The 12,579-nt window shown below is 48.6% G+C and overlaps 1 protein-coding gene across 1 annotated transcript in view; it reads left to right on the top strand.

The window, feature by feature from the left end:
• Positions 1-12,579, top strand: part of LOC140365137 (calpain-2 catalytic subunit-like) — a 161,004-nt gene that overhangs the window by 43,570 nt on the left and 104,855 nt on the right. The window contains exons 5-8 of the mRNA XM_072451390.1: positions 2,532-2,700; positions 6,470-6,553; positions 7,498-7,583; positions 8,134-8,199. Of these exons, the coding sequence (XP_072307491.1) occupies positions 2,532-2,700; positions 6,470-6,553; positions 7,498-7,583; positions 8,134-8,199 (405 nt within the window). The remainder of the gene's footprint in view (positions 1-2,531; positions 2,701-6,469; positions 6,554-7,497; positions 7,584-8,133; positions 8,200-12,579) is intronic.

Below are 12,579 nucleotides of genomic sequence, written 5' to 3'. Positions count from 1 at the left end.
CTGGACTCTGCTCATGACTCTCTGCTCATGACTGGACTCTGCTCATGAGTCTCTGCTCATGACTGGACTCTGCTCATGTCTGGACTCTGCTCATGACTGGACTCTGCTCATGACTGGACTCTGCTCATGACTGGACTCTGCCCATGACTCTCTGCTCATGACTGGACTCTGCTCATGTCTGGACTCTGCTCATGACTGGACTCTGCTCATGTCTGTCTCTGCTCATGACTGGACTCTGCTCATGACTGGACTCTGCTCATGACTGGACTCTGCTCATGACTGGACTCTGCTCATGTCTGGACTCTGCTCATGACTGGACTCTGCTCATTACTGGACTCTGCTCATGACTGGACTCTGCTCATGACTCTCTGCTCATGTCTGGACTCTGCTCATGTCTGGACTCTGCTCATGACTGGACTCTGCTCATGACTGGACTCTGCTCATGACTCTCTGCTCATGACTCTCTGCTCATGACTCTTTGCTCATGACTGGACTCTGCTCATGACTGGACTCTGCTCATGACTCTCTGCTCATGATTGGACTCTGCTCATGACTGGACTCTGCTCATGACTGGACTCTGCTCATGACTGGACTCTGCTCATGACTGGACTCTGCTCATGTCTGGACTCTGCTCATGACTCTCTGCTCATGACTGGACTCTGCTCATGTCTGGACTCTGCTCATGACTGGACTCTGCTCATTACTGGACTCTGCTCATGACTCTCTGCTCATGACTCTCTGCTCATGACTGGACTCTGCTCATGACTGGACTCTGCTCATGACTCTCTGCTCATGACTGGACTCTGCTCATGACTGGACTCTGCTCATGATTCTCTGCTCATGACTCTCTGCTCATGACTGGACTCTGCTCATGACTGGACTCTGCTCATGACTCTCTGCTCATGATTGGACTCTGCTCATGACTGGACTCTGCTCATGACTGGACTCTGCTCATGACTGGACTCTGCTCATGACTCTCTGCTCATGACTGGACTCTGCTCATGACTCTCTGCTCATGACTGGACTCTGCTCATGACTGGACTCTGCTCATGACTGGACTCTGCTCATGACTGGACTCTGTTCATGACTGGACTCTGCTCATGACTGGACTCTGCTCATGTCTGGACTCTGCTCATGACTGGACTCTGCTCATGACTGGACTCTGCTCATGACTGGACTCTGCTCATGTCTGGACTCTGCTCATGACTGGACTCTGCTCATGACTGGACTCTGCTCATGACTGGACTCTGCTCATGTCTGGACTCTGCTCATGACTGGACTCTGCTCATGACTGGACTCTGCTCATGTCTGGACTCTGCTCATGTCTGGACTCTGCTCATGACTGGACTCTGCTCATGTCTGGACTCTGCTCATGACTGGACTCTGCTCATAACTGGACTCTGCTCATGTCTGGACTCTGCTCATGTCTGGACTCTGCTCATGACTGGACTCTGCTCATGATTCTCTGCTCATGACTGGACTCTGCTCATGACTGGACTCTGCTCATGATTCTCTGCTCATGACTCTCTGCTCATGACTGGACTCTGCTCATGACTGGACTCTGCTCATGACTCTCTGCTCATGATTGGACTCTGCTCATGACTGGACTCTGCTCATGACTGGACTCTGCTCATGATTCTCTGCTCATGACTCTCTGCTCATGACTCTCTGCTCATGTCTGGACTCTGCTCATGACTGGACTCTGCTCATGACTGGACTCTGCTCATGACTCTCTGCTCATGACTGGACTCTGCTCATGACTGGACTCTGCTCATGACTCTCTGCTCATGATTGGACTCTGCTCATGACTGGACTCTGCTCATGACTGGACTCTGCTCATGATTGGACTCTGCTCATGTCTGGACTCTGCTCATGACTCTCTGCTCATGACTGGACTCTGCTCATGACTGGAACCTGCTCATGACTCTCTGCTCATGATTGGACTCTGCTCATGACTGGACTCTGCTCATGACTGGACTCTGCTCATGATTGGACTCTGCTCATGTCTGGACTCTGCTCATGACTCTCTGCTCATGACTGGACTCTGCTCATGACTGGACTCTGCTCATGAGTCTCTGCTCATGACTGGACTCTGCTCATGTCTGGACTCTGCTCATGACTGGACTCTGCTCATGACTGGACTCTGCTCATGACTCTCTGCTCATGACTCTCTGCTCATGACTCTCTGCTCATGACTCTCTGCTCATGACTGGACTCTGCTCATGACTCTCTGCTCATGACTGGACTCTGCGCATGACTCTCTGCTCATGTCTGGACTCTGCTCATGACTGGACTCTGCTCATGACTGGACTCTGCTCATGACTGGACTCTGCTCATGACTCTCTGCTCATGACTGGACTCTGCTCATGACTGGACTCTGCTCATGACTGGACTCTGCTCATGACTCTCTGCTCATGACTGGACTCTGCTCATGACTCTCTGCTCATGTCTGGACTCTGCTCATGACTGGACTCTGCTCATGACTGGACTCTGCTCATGACTCTCTGCTCATGTCTGGACTCTTGCTGCAGGTGTAATGGTTGCTATGAGGCTCTCTCTGGAGGATCCACCACTGAAGGGTTTGAAGACTTCACTGGAGGAATTGCTGAGAACTTTGACCTGAGCAAACCTCCATCAAACCTGTTCCAGATCCTTCAGAAAGCTCTGGAGTCTGGAGCTCTGCTGGGCTGTTCCATCGATGTGAGTGTAGTCCTGGTTTAGACCTGGTTTAGACCTGGTTTAGTCCTGGTTTAGACCTGGTTTAGTCCTGGTTTAGACCTGGTTTAGACCTGGTTTAGACCTGGTTTAGTCCTGGTTTAGTCCTGGTTTAGACCTGGTTTAGACCTGGTTTAGTCCTGGTTTAGACCTGGTTTAGACCTGGTTTAGACCTGGTTTAGTCCTGGTTTAGACCTGGTTTAGACCTGGTTTAGACCTGGTTTAGACCTGGTTTAGTCCTGGTTTAGACCTGGTTTAGTCCTGGTTTAGACCTGGTTTAGACCTGGTTTAGACCTGGTTTAGACCTGGTTTAGACCTGGTTTAGTCCTGGTTTAGACCTGGTTTAGACCTGGTTTAGACCTGGTTTAGACCTGGTTTAGTCCTGGTTTAGTCCTGGTTTAAACCTGGTTTAAACCTGGTTTAGTCCTGGTTTAGACCTGGTTTAGACCTGGTTTAGACCTGGTTTAGACCTGGTTTAGTCCTGGTTTAGACCTGGTTTAGACCTGGTTTAGACCTGGTTTAGTCCTGGTTTAGTCCTGGTTTAGTCCTGGTTTAGTCCTGGTTTAGACCTGGTTTAGTCCTGGTTTAGACCTGGTTTAGTCCTGGTTTAGACCTGGTTTAGACCTGGTTTAGTCCTGGTTTAGTCCTGGTTTAGACCTGGTTTAGACCTGGTTTAGTCCTGGTTTAGACCTGGTTTAGACCTGGTTTAGACCTGGATTAGTCCTGGTTTAGACCTGGTTTAGACCTGGTTTAGACCTGGTTTAGACCTGGTTTAGTCCTGGTTTAGACCTGGTTTAGTCCTGGTTTAGACCTGGTTTAGACCTGGTTTAGACCTGGTTTAGACCTGGTTTAGACCTGGTTTAGTCCTGGTTTAGACCTGGTTTAGACCTGGTTTAGACCTGGTTTAGACCTGGTTTAGTCCTGGTTTAGACCTGGTTTAGTCCTGGTTTAGACCTGGTTTAGACCTGGTTTAGACCTGGTTTAGACCTGGTTTAGTCCTGGTTTAGACCTAGTTTAGACCTGGTTTAGACCTGGTTTAGACCTGGTTTAGTCCTGGTTTAGACCTGGTTTAGACCTGGTTTAGTCCTGGTTTAGACCTGGTTTAGACCTGGTTTGGACCTGGTTTGGACCTGGTTTAGACCTGGTTTAGACCTGGTTTAGTCCTGGTTTAGACCTGGTTTAGTCCTGGTTTAGACCTGGTTTAGACCTGGTTTAGACCTGGTTTAGACCTGGTTTAGTCCTGGTTTAGTCCTGGTTTTGTCCTGGTTTAGACCTGGTTTAGTCCTGGTTTTGTCCTGGTTTAGACCTGGTTTAGACCTGGTTTAGTCCTGGTTTTGTCCTGGTTTAGTCCTGGTTTAGACCTGGTTTAGTCCTGGTTTAGACCTGGTTTAGACCTGGTTTAGTCCTGGTTTTGTCCTGGTTTAGTCCTGGTTTAGACCTGGTTTAGACCTGGTTTAGTCCTGGTTTTGTCCTGGTTTAGTCCTGGTTTAAACCTGGTTTAGACCTGGTTTAGACCTGGTTTAGTCCTGGTTTAGTCCTGGTTTAGTCCTGGTTTAAACCTGGTTTAAACCTGGTTTAGTCCTGGTTTAGACCTGGTTTAGACCTGGTTTAGACCTGGTTTAGTCCTGGTTTAGACCTGGTTTAGACCTGGTTTAGTCCTGGTTTAGACCTGATTTAGACCTGGTTTAGACCTGGTTTAGACCTGGTTTAGTCCTGGTTTAGACCTAGTTTAGACCTGGTTTAGACCTGGTTTAGACCTGGTTTAGTCCTGGTTTAGACCTGGTTTAGTCCTGGTTTAGACCTGGTTTAGTCCTGGTTTAGACCTGGTTTAGACCTGGTTTAGACCTGGTTTAGTCCTGGTTTAGACCTGGTTTAGACCTGGTTTAGTCCTGGTTTAGACCTGGTTTAGACCTGGTTTAGTCCTGGTTTAGACCTGGTTTAGACCTGGTTTAGTCCTGGTTTAGACCTGGTTTAGTCCTGGTTTAGACCTGGTTTAGTCCTGGTTTAGACCTGGTTTAGACCTGGTTTAGTCCTGGTTTAGACCTGGTTTAGTCCTGGTTTAGACCTGGTTTAGTCCTGGTTTAGACCTGGTTTAGACCTGGTTTAGACCTGGTTTAGACCTGGTTTAGTCCTGGTTTAGTCCTGGTTTAGACCTGGTTTAGACCTGGTTTAGACCTGGTTTAGACCTGGTTTAGTCCTGGTTTAGTCCTGGTTTAGACCTGGTTTAGACCTGGTTTAGACCTGGTTTAGTCCTGGTTTAGTCCTGGTTTAAACCTGGTTTAAACCTGGTTTAGTCCTGGTTTAGACCTGGTTTAGTCCTGGTTTAGACCTGGTTTAGTCCTGGTTTAGACCTGGTTTAGTCCTGGTTTAGACCTGGTTTAGTCCTGGTTTAGACCTGGTTTAGACCTGGTTTAGACCTGGTTTAGTCCTGGTTTAGACCTGGTTTAGACCTGGTTTAGTCCTGGTTTAGTCCTGGTTTAGACCTGGTTTAGACCTGGTTTAGACCTGGTTTAGACCTGGTTTAGTCCTGGTTTAGACCTGGTTTAGTCCTGGTTTAGTCCTGGTTTAGACCTGGTTTAGACCTGGTTTAGACCTGGTTTAGTCCTGGTTTAGTCCTGGTTTAGACCTGGTTTAGACCTGGTTTAGACCTGGTTTAGTCCTGGTTTAGACCTGGTTTAGTCCTGGTTTAGACCTGGTTTAGACCTGGTTTAGTCCTGGTTTAGTCCTGGTTTAGACCTGGTTTAGACCTGGTTTAGACCTGGTTTAGTCCTGGTTTAGACCTGGTTTAGTCCTGGTTTAGTCCTGGTTTAGACCTGGTTTAGACCTGGTTTAGACCTGGTTTAGACCTGGTTTAGTCCTGGTTTAGTCCTGGTTTAGACCTGGTTTAGACCTGGTTTAGACCTGGTTTAGTCCTGGTTTAGACCTGGTTTAGTCCTGGTTTAGTCCTGGTTTAGACCTGGTTTAGACCTGGTTTAGACCTGGTTTAGTCCTGGTTTAGTCCTGGTTTAGACCTGGTTTAGACCTGGTTTAGACCTGGTTTAGACCTGGTTTAGACCTGGTTTAGTCCTGGTTTAGACCTGGTTTAGTCCTGGTTTAGACCTGGTTTAGACCTGGTTTAGTCCTGGTTTAGTCCTGGTTTAGACCTGGTTTAGACCTGGTTTAGACCTGGTTTAGTCCTGGTTTAGACCTGGTTTAGTCCTGGTTTAGACCTGGTTTAGTCCTGGTTTAGTCCTGGTTTAGACCTGGTTTAGACCTGGTTTAGACCTGGTTTAGACCTGGTTTAGTCCTGGTTTAGTCCTGGTTTAGACCTGGTTTAGACCTGGTTTAGACCTGGTTTAGACCTGGTTTAGTCCTGGTTTAGACCTGGTTTAGTCCTGGTTTAGTCCTGGTTTAGTCCTTGTTTAGACCTGGTTTAGTCCTGGTTTAGACCTGGTTTAGTCCTGGTTTAGTCCTGGTTTAGACCTGGTTTAGACCTGGTTTAGACCTGGTTTAGTCCTGGTTTAGACCTGGTTTAGTCCTGGTTTAGTCCTGGTTTAGTCCTTGTTTAGACCTGGTTTAGTCCTGGTTTAGACCTGGTTTAGTCCTGGTTTAGTCCTGGTTTAGTCCTTGTTTAGACCTGGTTTAGTCCTGGTTTAGACTTGGTTTAGTCCTGGTTTAGTCCTGGTTTAGACCTGGTTTAGACCTGGTTTAGACCTGGTTTAGTCCTGGTTTAGACCTGGTTTAGTCCTGGTTTAGACCTGGTTGTGTTTCTTAGATCACCAGTGCTTCAGACTCAGAGGCTGTGACTCGACAGAAGCTGGTGAAAGGCCACGCCTACTCTCTGACAGGCGCCACGGAGGTACATCTGTCTCACCTGTCTTTCTCACCTGTCTCACCTGTCTGTCCTGTCTGTCCTGTCTGTCTCACCTGTCTCACCTGTCTGTCTCACCTGTCTCACCTGTCTGTCTCACCTGTCGGTCTCACCTGTCGGTCTCACCTATCTCACCTGTCTGTCTCACCTGTCTGTCTCACCTGTCTGTCTCACCTATCTCATCTGTCGGTCCCACCTGTCTGTCTCACCTGTCTCACCTGTCTGTCTCACCTGTCTGTCTCACCTGTCTGTCTCACCTGTCGGTCTCACCTGTCGGTCTCACCTATCTCACCTGTCTGTCTCACCTGTCTGTCTCACCTGTCTGTCTCACCTATCTCATCTGTCGGTCCCACCTGTCTGTCTCACCTGTCTCACCTGTCTGTCTCACCTGTCTGTCTCACCTGCCCACCTGTCTGTCTCACCTGTCTGTCTCACCTGTCTGTCTCACCTGTCTCACCTGTCTGTCTCACCTGTCTGTCTCACCTGCCCACCTGTCTGTCTCACCTGTCGGTCTCACCCTTCTGTCTCACCTATCTCACCTGTCTATCTCACCTGTCTGTCCTGTCCGTCTCACCTGTTTGTCTCACCTGTCGGTCTCACCTATCTCACCTGTCTGTCTCACCTGTCTGTCTCACCTGTCTCACCTGTCTGTCTCACCTGTCTGTCTCACCTGCCCACCTGTCTGTCTCACCTGTCGGTCTCACCCTTCTGTCTCACCTATCTCACCTGTCTATCTCACCTGTCTGTCCTGTCCGTCTCACCTGTCTGTCTCACCTGTCGGTCTCACCTATCTCACCTGTCTGTCCCACCTGTCTGTCTCACCTGTCTCACCTGTCTGTCTCACCTGTCTCACCTGTCTGTCCTGTCCGTCTCACCTGTCTGTCTCACCTGTCGGTCTCACCTATCTCACCTGTCTGTCTCACCTGTCTCAGGTGAACTATCGTGGGCGGATGGAGAGACTGGTGCGTGTGAGAAACCCCTGGGGTCAGGTGGAGTGGACGGGAGCCTGGAGCGACGGGTAACAAGCCATCACATTTACAGCAGAGGTCAAAGGTCAAAGGTCAAAGGTCCCGCCCTAAAGGAAGAGTTTCACCTGAACTTCACTGATATAATAAAGGTTCACAGAGGGCGACATATATATATATATACATATATATGTATATATGTGTGTATATATATACATATATATGTATATATATATATATATATATATGTATATGTATATATATATATACACATACACATAGTGCACAGATGTTTCTGGACACTATGCCAGCTCCTGGTGATGGAGCTCCCAGGGGCCTCTGGAGGACCCAAGCTTAAATAGAGCTGGTCCACGGAGGGTGTGCAAGAGTATTTTAAAATATATAATATATATAATATATAATATATAATATATAAAATATGATTTAATAATTTGATATAATATAATGTAATATGCATTCTTTAAATTATTTAAAGAGACCACGCCTCCAGGAGCCTGGAGACCACGCCTCCAGGCTCCTGGAGTGAGTCTGGAGACACTCGGATGGAGAAGCTTTATAAATGAGGCCCTTGGTCTGTTTCAGGTCGTCTGAGTGGAACTATGTCCAAGGAGATTGTCCTCACGCCAACGCAGAGGACGGAGAGTTCTGGTACGGTCTTTATACAAACTGTCCTTCTGAATGCTAACAAGAAGATAAGGAGAGTGTGACACTACTCTCCTAATCTTCTTGTCTCTTTCAGGATGTCCTTCCTAATCTTCTTGTTTCTTCTTGTCTCTTTCAGTATGTCCTTCCTAATCTTCTTGTTTCTTCTTGTCTCTTTCAGTATGTCCTTCCTAATCTTCTTGTTTCTTCTTGTCTCTTTCAGGATGTCCTTCCTAATCTTCTTGTTTGCTCTTGTCCCTCAGGATGTCGTTCCTTATCTTCTTGTTTTCTCTTGTCCCTCAGGATGTCGTTCCTTATCTTCTTGTTTGCTCTTGTCCCTCAGGATGTCTTTCCTTCTCTTCTTGTTTGTTCTTGTCCCTCGGGATGGCGTTCCTTATCTTCTTGTTTGCTCTTGTCCCTCAGCATGTCGTTCCTTATCTTCTTGTTTGCTCTTGTCCCTCAGCATGTCGTTCCTTATCTTCTTGTTTGCTCTTGTCCCTCAGCATGTCGTTCGTATCTTCTTGTTTAATCTTGTCCCACTCAGGATGTCGTTCTTGTCTTCTTGTTTGCTCTTGTCCCTCAGGATGTCGTTCTTATCTTCTTCTTTGCTCTTGTCCCTCAGGATGTTGTTTCTTATCTTCTTGTTTGCTCTTGTCCCTCAGGATGTCGTTCTTATCTTCTTCTTTGCTCTTGTCCCTCAGGATGTCGTTTTTATCTTTTTGTTTGCTCTTGTCCCTCAGTATGTTGTTCTTATCTTCTTGTTTGCTCTTGTCCCTCAGGATGTCGTTCCATATCTTCTTGTTTGCTCTTGTCACTCAGATGTCGTTCCTTATCTTCTTGTTTGTTCTTGTCCCTCGGGATGTCGTTCCTTATCTTCTTGTTTGCTCTTGTCCCTCGGGATGTCGTTCCTTATCTTCTTGTTTGCTATTGTCCCTCAGTATGTTGTTCTTATCTTCTTGTTTGCTCTTGTCCCTCAGGATGTTGTTCCTTATCTTCTTGTTTGTTCTTGTCCCTCGGGATGTCGTTCCTTATCTTCTTGTTTGCGCTTGTCCCTCAGGATGTTGTTATCTTCTTGTTTGCTCTTGTCCCTCAGGATGTCCTTCTTATCTTCTTGTTTGCGCTTGTCCCTCAGGATGTTGTTATCTTCTTGTTTGTTCTTGTCCCTCGGGATGTCGTTCCTTATCTTCTTGTTTGCTCTTGTCCCTCAGGATGTCCTTCTTATCTTCTTGTTTGCGCTTGTCCCTCAGGATGTTGTTATCTTCTTGTTTGCTCTTGTCCCTCAGAATGTCGTTCTTATCTTTTTGTTTGCTCTTGTCCCTCAGCATGTCGTTCCTTATCTTCTTGTTTGCTCTTGTCCCTCAGCATGTCGTTCCTTATCTTCTTGTTTGCTCTTGTCCCTCAGCATGTCGTTCCTTATCTTCTTGTTTGCTCTTGTCCCTCATCATGTCGTTCGTATCTTCTTGTTTGCTCTTGTCCCACTCAGGATGTCGTTCTTGTCTTCTTGTTTGCTCTTGTCCCTCAGGATGTCGTTCTTATCTTCTTCTTTGCTCTTGTCCCTCAGGATGTTGTTTCTTATCTTGTTTGCTCTTGTCCCTCAGGATGTCGTTTTTATCTTTTTGATTGCTCTTGTCCCTCAGTATGTTGTTCTTATCTTCTTGTTTGCTCTTGTCCCTCATGATGTTGTTTCTTATCTTCTTGTTTGCTCTTGTCCCTCAGGATGTCGTTTTTATCTTTTTGTTTGCTCTTGTCCCTCAGTATGTTGTTCTTATCTTCTTGTTTGCTCTTGTCCCTCGGGATGTCGTTCCTTATCTTCTTGTTTGCTATTGTCCCTCAGTATGTTGTTCTTATCTTCTTGTTTGCGCTTGTCCCTCAGGATGTTGTTCCTTATTTTCTTGTTTGCTCTTGTCCCTCAGGATGTCGTTCCTTATCTTCTTGTTTGTTCTTGTCCCTCGGGATGTCGTTCCTTATCTTCTTGTTTGCGCTTGTCCCTCAGGATGTTGTTATCTTCTTGTTTGCTCTTGTCCATCAGGATGTCCTTCTTATCTTCTTGTTTGCGCTTGTCCCTCAGGATGTTGTTATCTTCTTGTTTGCTCTTGTCCCTCAGAATGTCATTCTTATCTTTTTGTTTGCTCTTGTCCCTCAGCATGTCGTTCCTTATCTTCTTGTTTGCTCTTGTCCCTCAGCATGTCGTTCCTTATCTTCTTGTTTGCTCTTGTCCCTCAGCATGTCGTTCCTTATCTTCTTGTTTGCTCTTGTCCCTCAGCATGTCGTTCGTATCTTCTTGTTTGCTCTTGTCCCACTCAGGATGTCGTTCTTGTCTTCTTGTTTGCTCTTGTCCCTCAGGATGTCGTTCTTATCTTCTTCTTTGCTCTTGTCCCTCAGGATGTTGTTTCTTATCTTCTTGTTTGCTCTTGTCCCTCAGGATGTCGTTTTTATCTTTTTGTTTGCTCTTGTCCCTCAGTATGTTGTTCTTATCTTCTTGTTTGCTCTTGTCACTCAGATGTCGTTCCTTATCTTCTTGTTTGTTCTTGTCCCTCGGGATGTCGTTCCTTATCTTCTTGTTTGCTCTTGTCCCTCGGGATCCATCCATCCATCCATCTTCTGCCGCTTTATCCTGGGCCGGGTCGCGGGGGCAGCAGTCTGAGCAGGGACTCCCAGACTTCCTCCTCCCCAGACACTTCCTCTAACTCCTCCGGGGGGATCCCGAGGCGTTCCCAGGCCAGCCGAGAGACATAGTCTCTCCAGCGTGTCCTGGGTCTTCCCCGGGGCCTCTTCCCGGTGGGACATGCCTGAAACACCTCCCGAGGGAGGCGCCCAGGAGGCATCGGGAACAGATGCCCGAGCCACCTCAGCTGGCTCCTCTCGACGTGGAGGAGCAGCGGCTCTACTCCGAGCTCCCCCCGTGTGGCCGAGCTCCTCACCTTATCTCTAAGGGAGCGCCCAGCCACACGGCGGAGGAAACTCATTTCGACCGCTTGTATCCGCGATCTTGTTCTTTCGGTCACTACCCAAAGCTCATGACCATAGGTGAGGTCAGAACGTAGACCGACCGGTAAATCGAGAGCTTTGCCTTTCGGCTCAGCTCCTTCTTTACCACAACGGTCCGATGCAGCGACTGCATCACTGCAGCCGCTGCACCGATCCGCCTGTCGATCTCACGCTCCATCCTTCCCTCACTCGTGAACAAGACCCCGAGATACTTGAACTCCTCCACTTGGGGCAAGGACACCCCACCCACCTGGAGAGGGCAAGCCACCTTTTTCCGGTTGAGAACCATGGCCTCGGATTTGGAGCTGATTCTCATCCCAGCCGCTTCACACTCGGCTGCAAACCGTCCCAGTGCATGTTGCAGGTCCGGGTTTGATGGAGCCATCAGGACAACATCGTCTGCAAACAGCAGAGATGAGATCCTGTGGTCCCCAAACCGGACACCCTCCGACCCCTGACTGCGCCTAGAAATTCTGTCCATAAAAATTATGAACAGAACCGGTGACAAAGGGCAGCCCTGGCGGAGTCCAACATGCACTGGGAACAGGTCTGACTTACTGCCGGCAATGCGAACACAGCTCCTGCTCCGGTCATACAGGGACCGGACAGCCCTGAGCAAAGGGCCCCGGACCCCGTACTCCCGGAGCACCCCCCAAAGGACACCCCGAGGGACACGGTCGAAAGCCTTCTCCAGATCCACAAAGCACATGTGGACTGGTTGGGCAAACTCCCATGAACCCTCGAGCACCCGATGGAGGGTATAGAGCTGGTCCAGTGTTCCACGACCGGGACTAAAACCACTCTGCTCCTCCTGAATCCGAGGTTCGACTATCGGTCGGATTCTCCTCTCCAGTACCTTGGAATAGACCTTACCCGGGAGGCTGAGGAGTGTGATCCCTCTGTAGTTGGAACACACCCTCCGGTCCCCCTTCTTGAACAGAGGGACCACCACCCCGGTCTGCCAGTCCAGAGGCACGGTCCCCGACCGCCACGCGATGTTGCAGAGACGTGTCAACCAAGACAGTCCTACAACATCCAGATACTTTAGGTCCTCAGGGCGGATCTCATCCACCCCCGGAGCCCTGCCACCGAGGAGTTTGCGAACAACCTCAGTGACTTCAGCTTGGGTGATGGATGAGCCAGCCTCCGAGTCCCCGGTCTCTACTTCCTCTTCGGAAGACGTGACTGAGGGATTAAGGAGATCCTCAAAGTATTCCTTCCACCGTCCGACGACATCCCCAGTCGAGGTCAGCAGGCCTCCACCCGCACCGTAAACGGTGTTTGTGAGACACTGCTTCCCCCTCCTGAGGCGCCGGACGGTTTGCCAGAATTTCTTTGGTGCCGACCGATAGTCCTCCTCCATGGCCTCCCCGAACTCCTCCCAGGCCCGGGTTTTTG

Source organism: Eucyclogobius newberryi, unplaced genomic scaffold (assembly GCF_026437365.1).
Source record: "Eucyclogobius newberryi isolate DKJ021-1_F unplaced genomic scaffold, fEucNew1.0.hap1 SCAF_183, whole genome shotgun sequence".
Lineage (NCBI taxonomy): Eukaryota > Metazoa > Chordata > Actinopteri > Gobiiformes > Gobiidae > Eucyclogobius > Eucyclogobius newberryi.
Note: the sequence above shows the minus strand (reverse complement) of the source record. Positions and strands in the feature narration are given on the sequence as shown.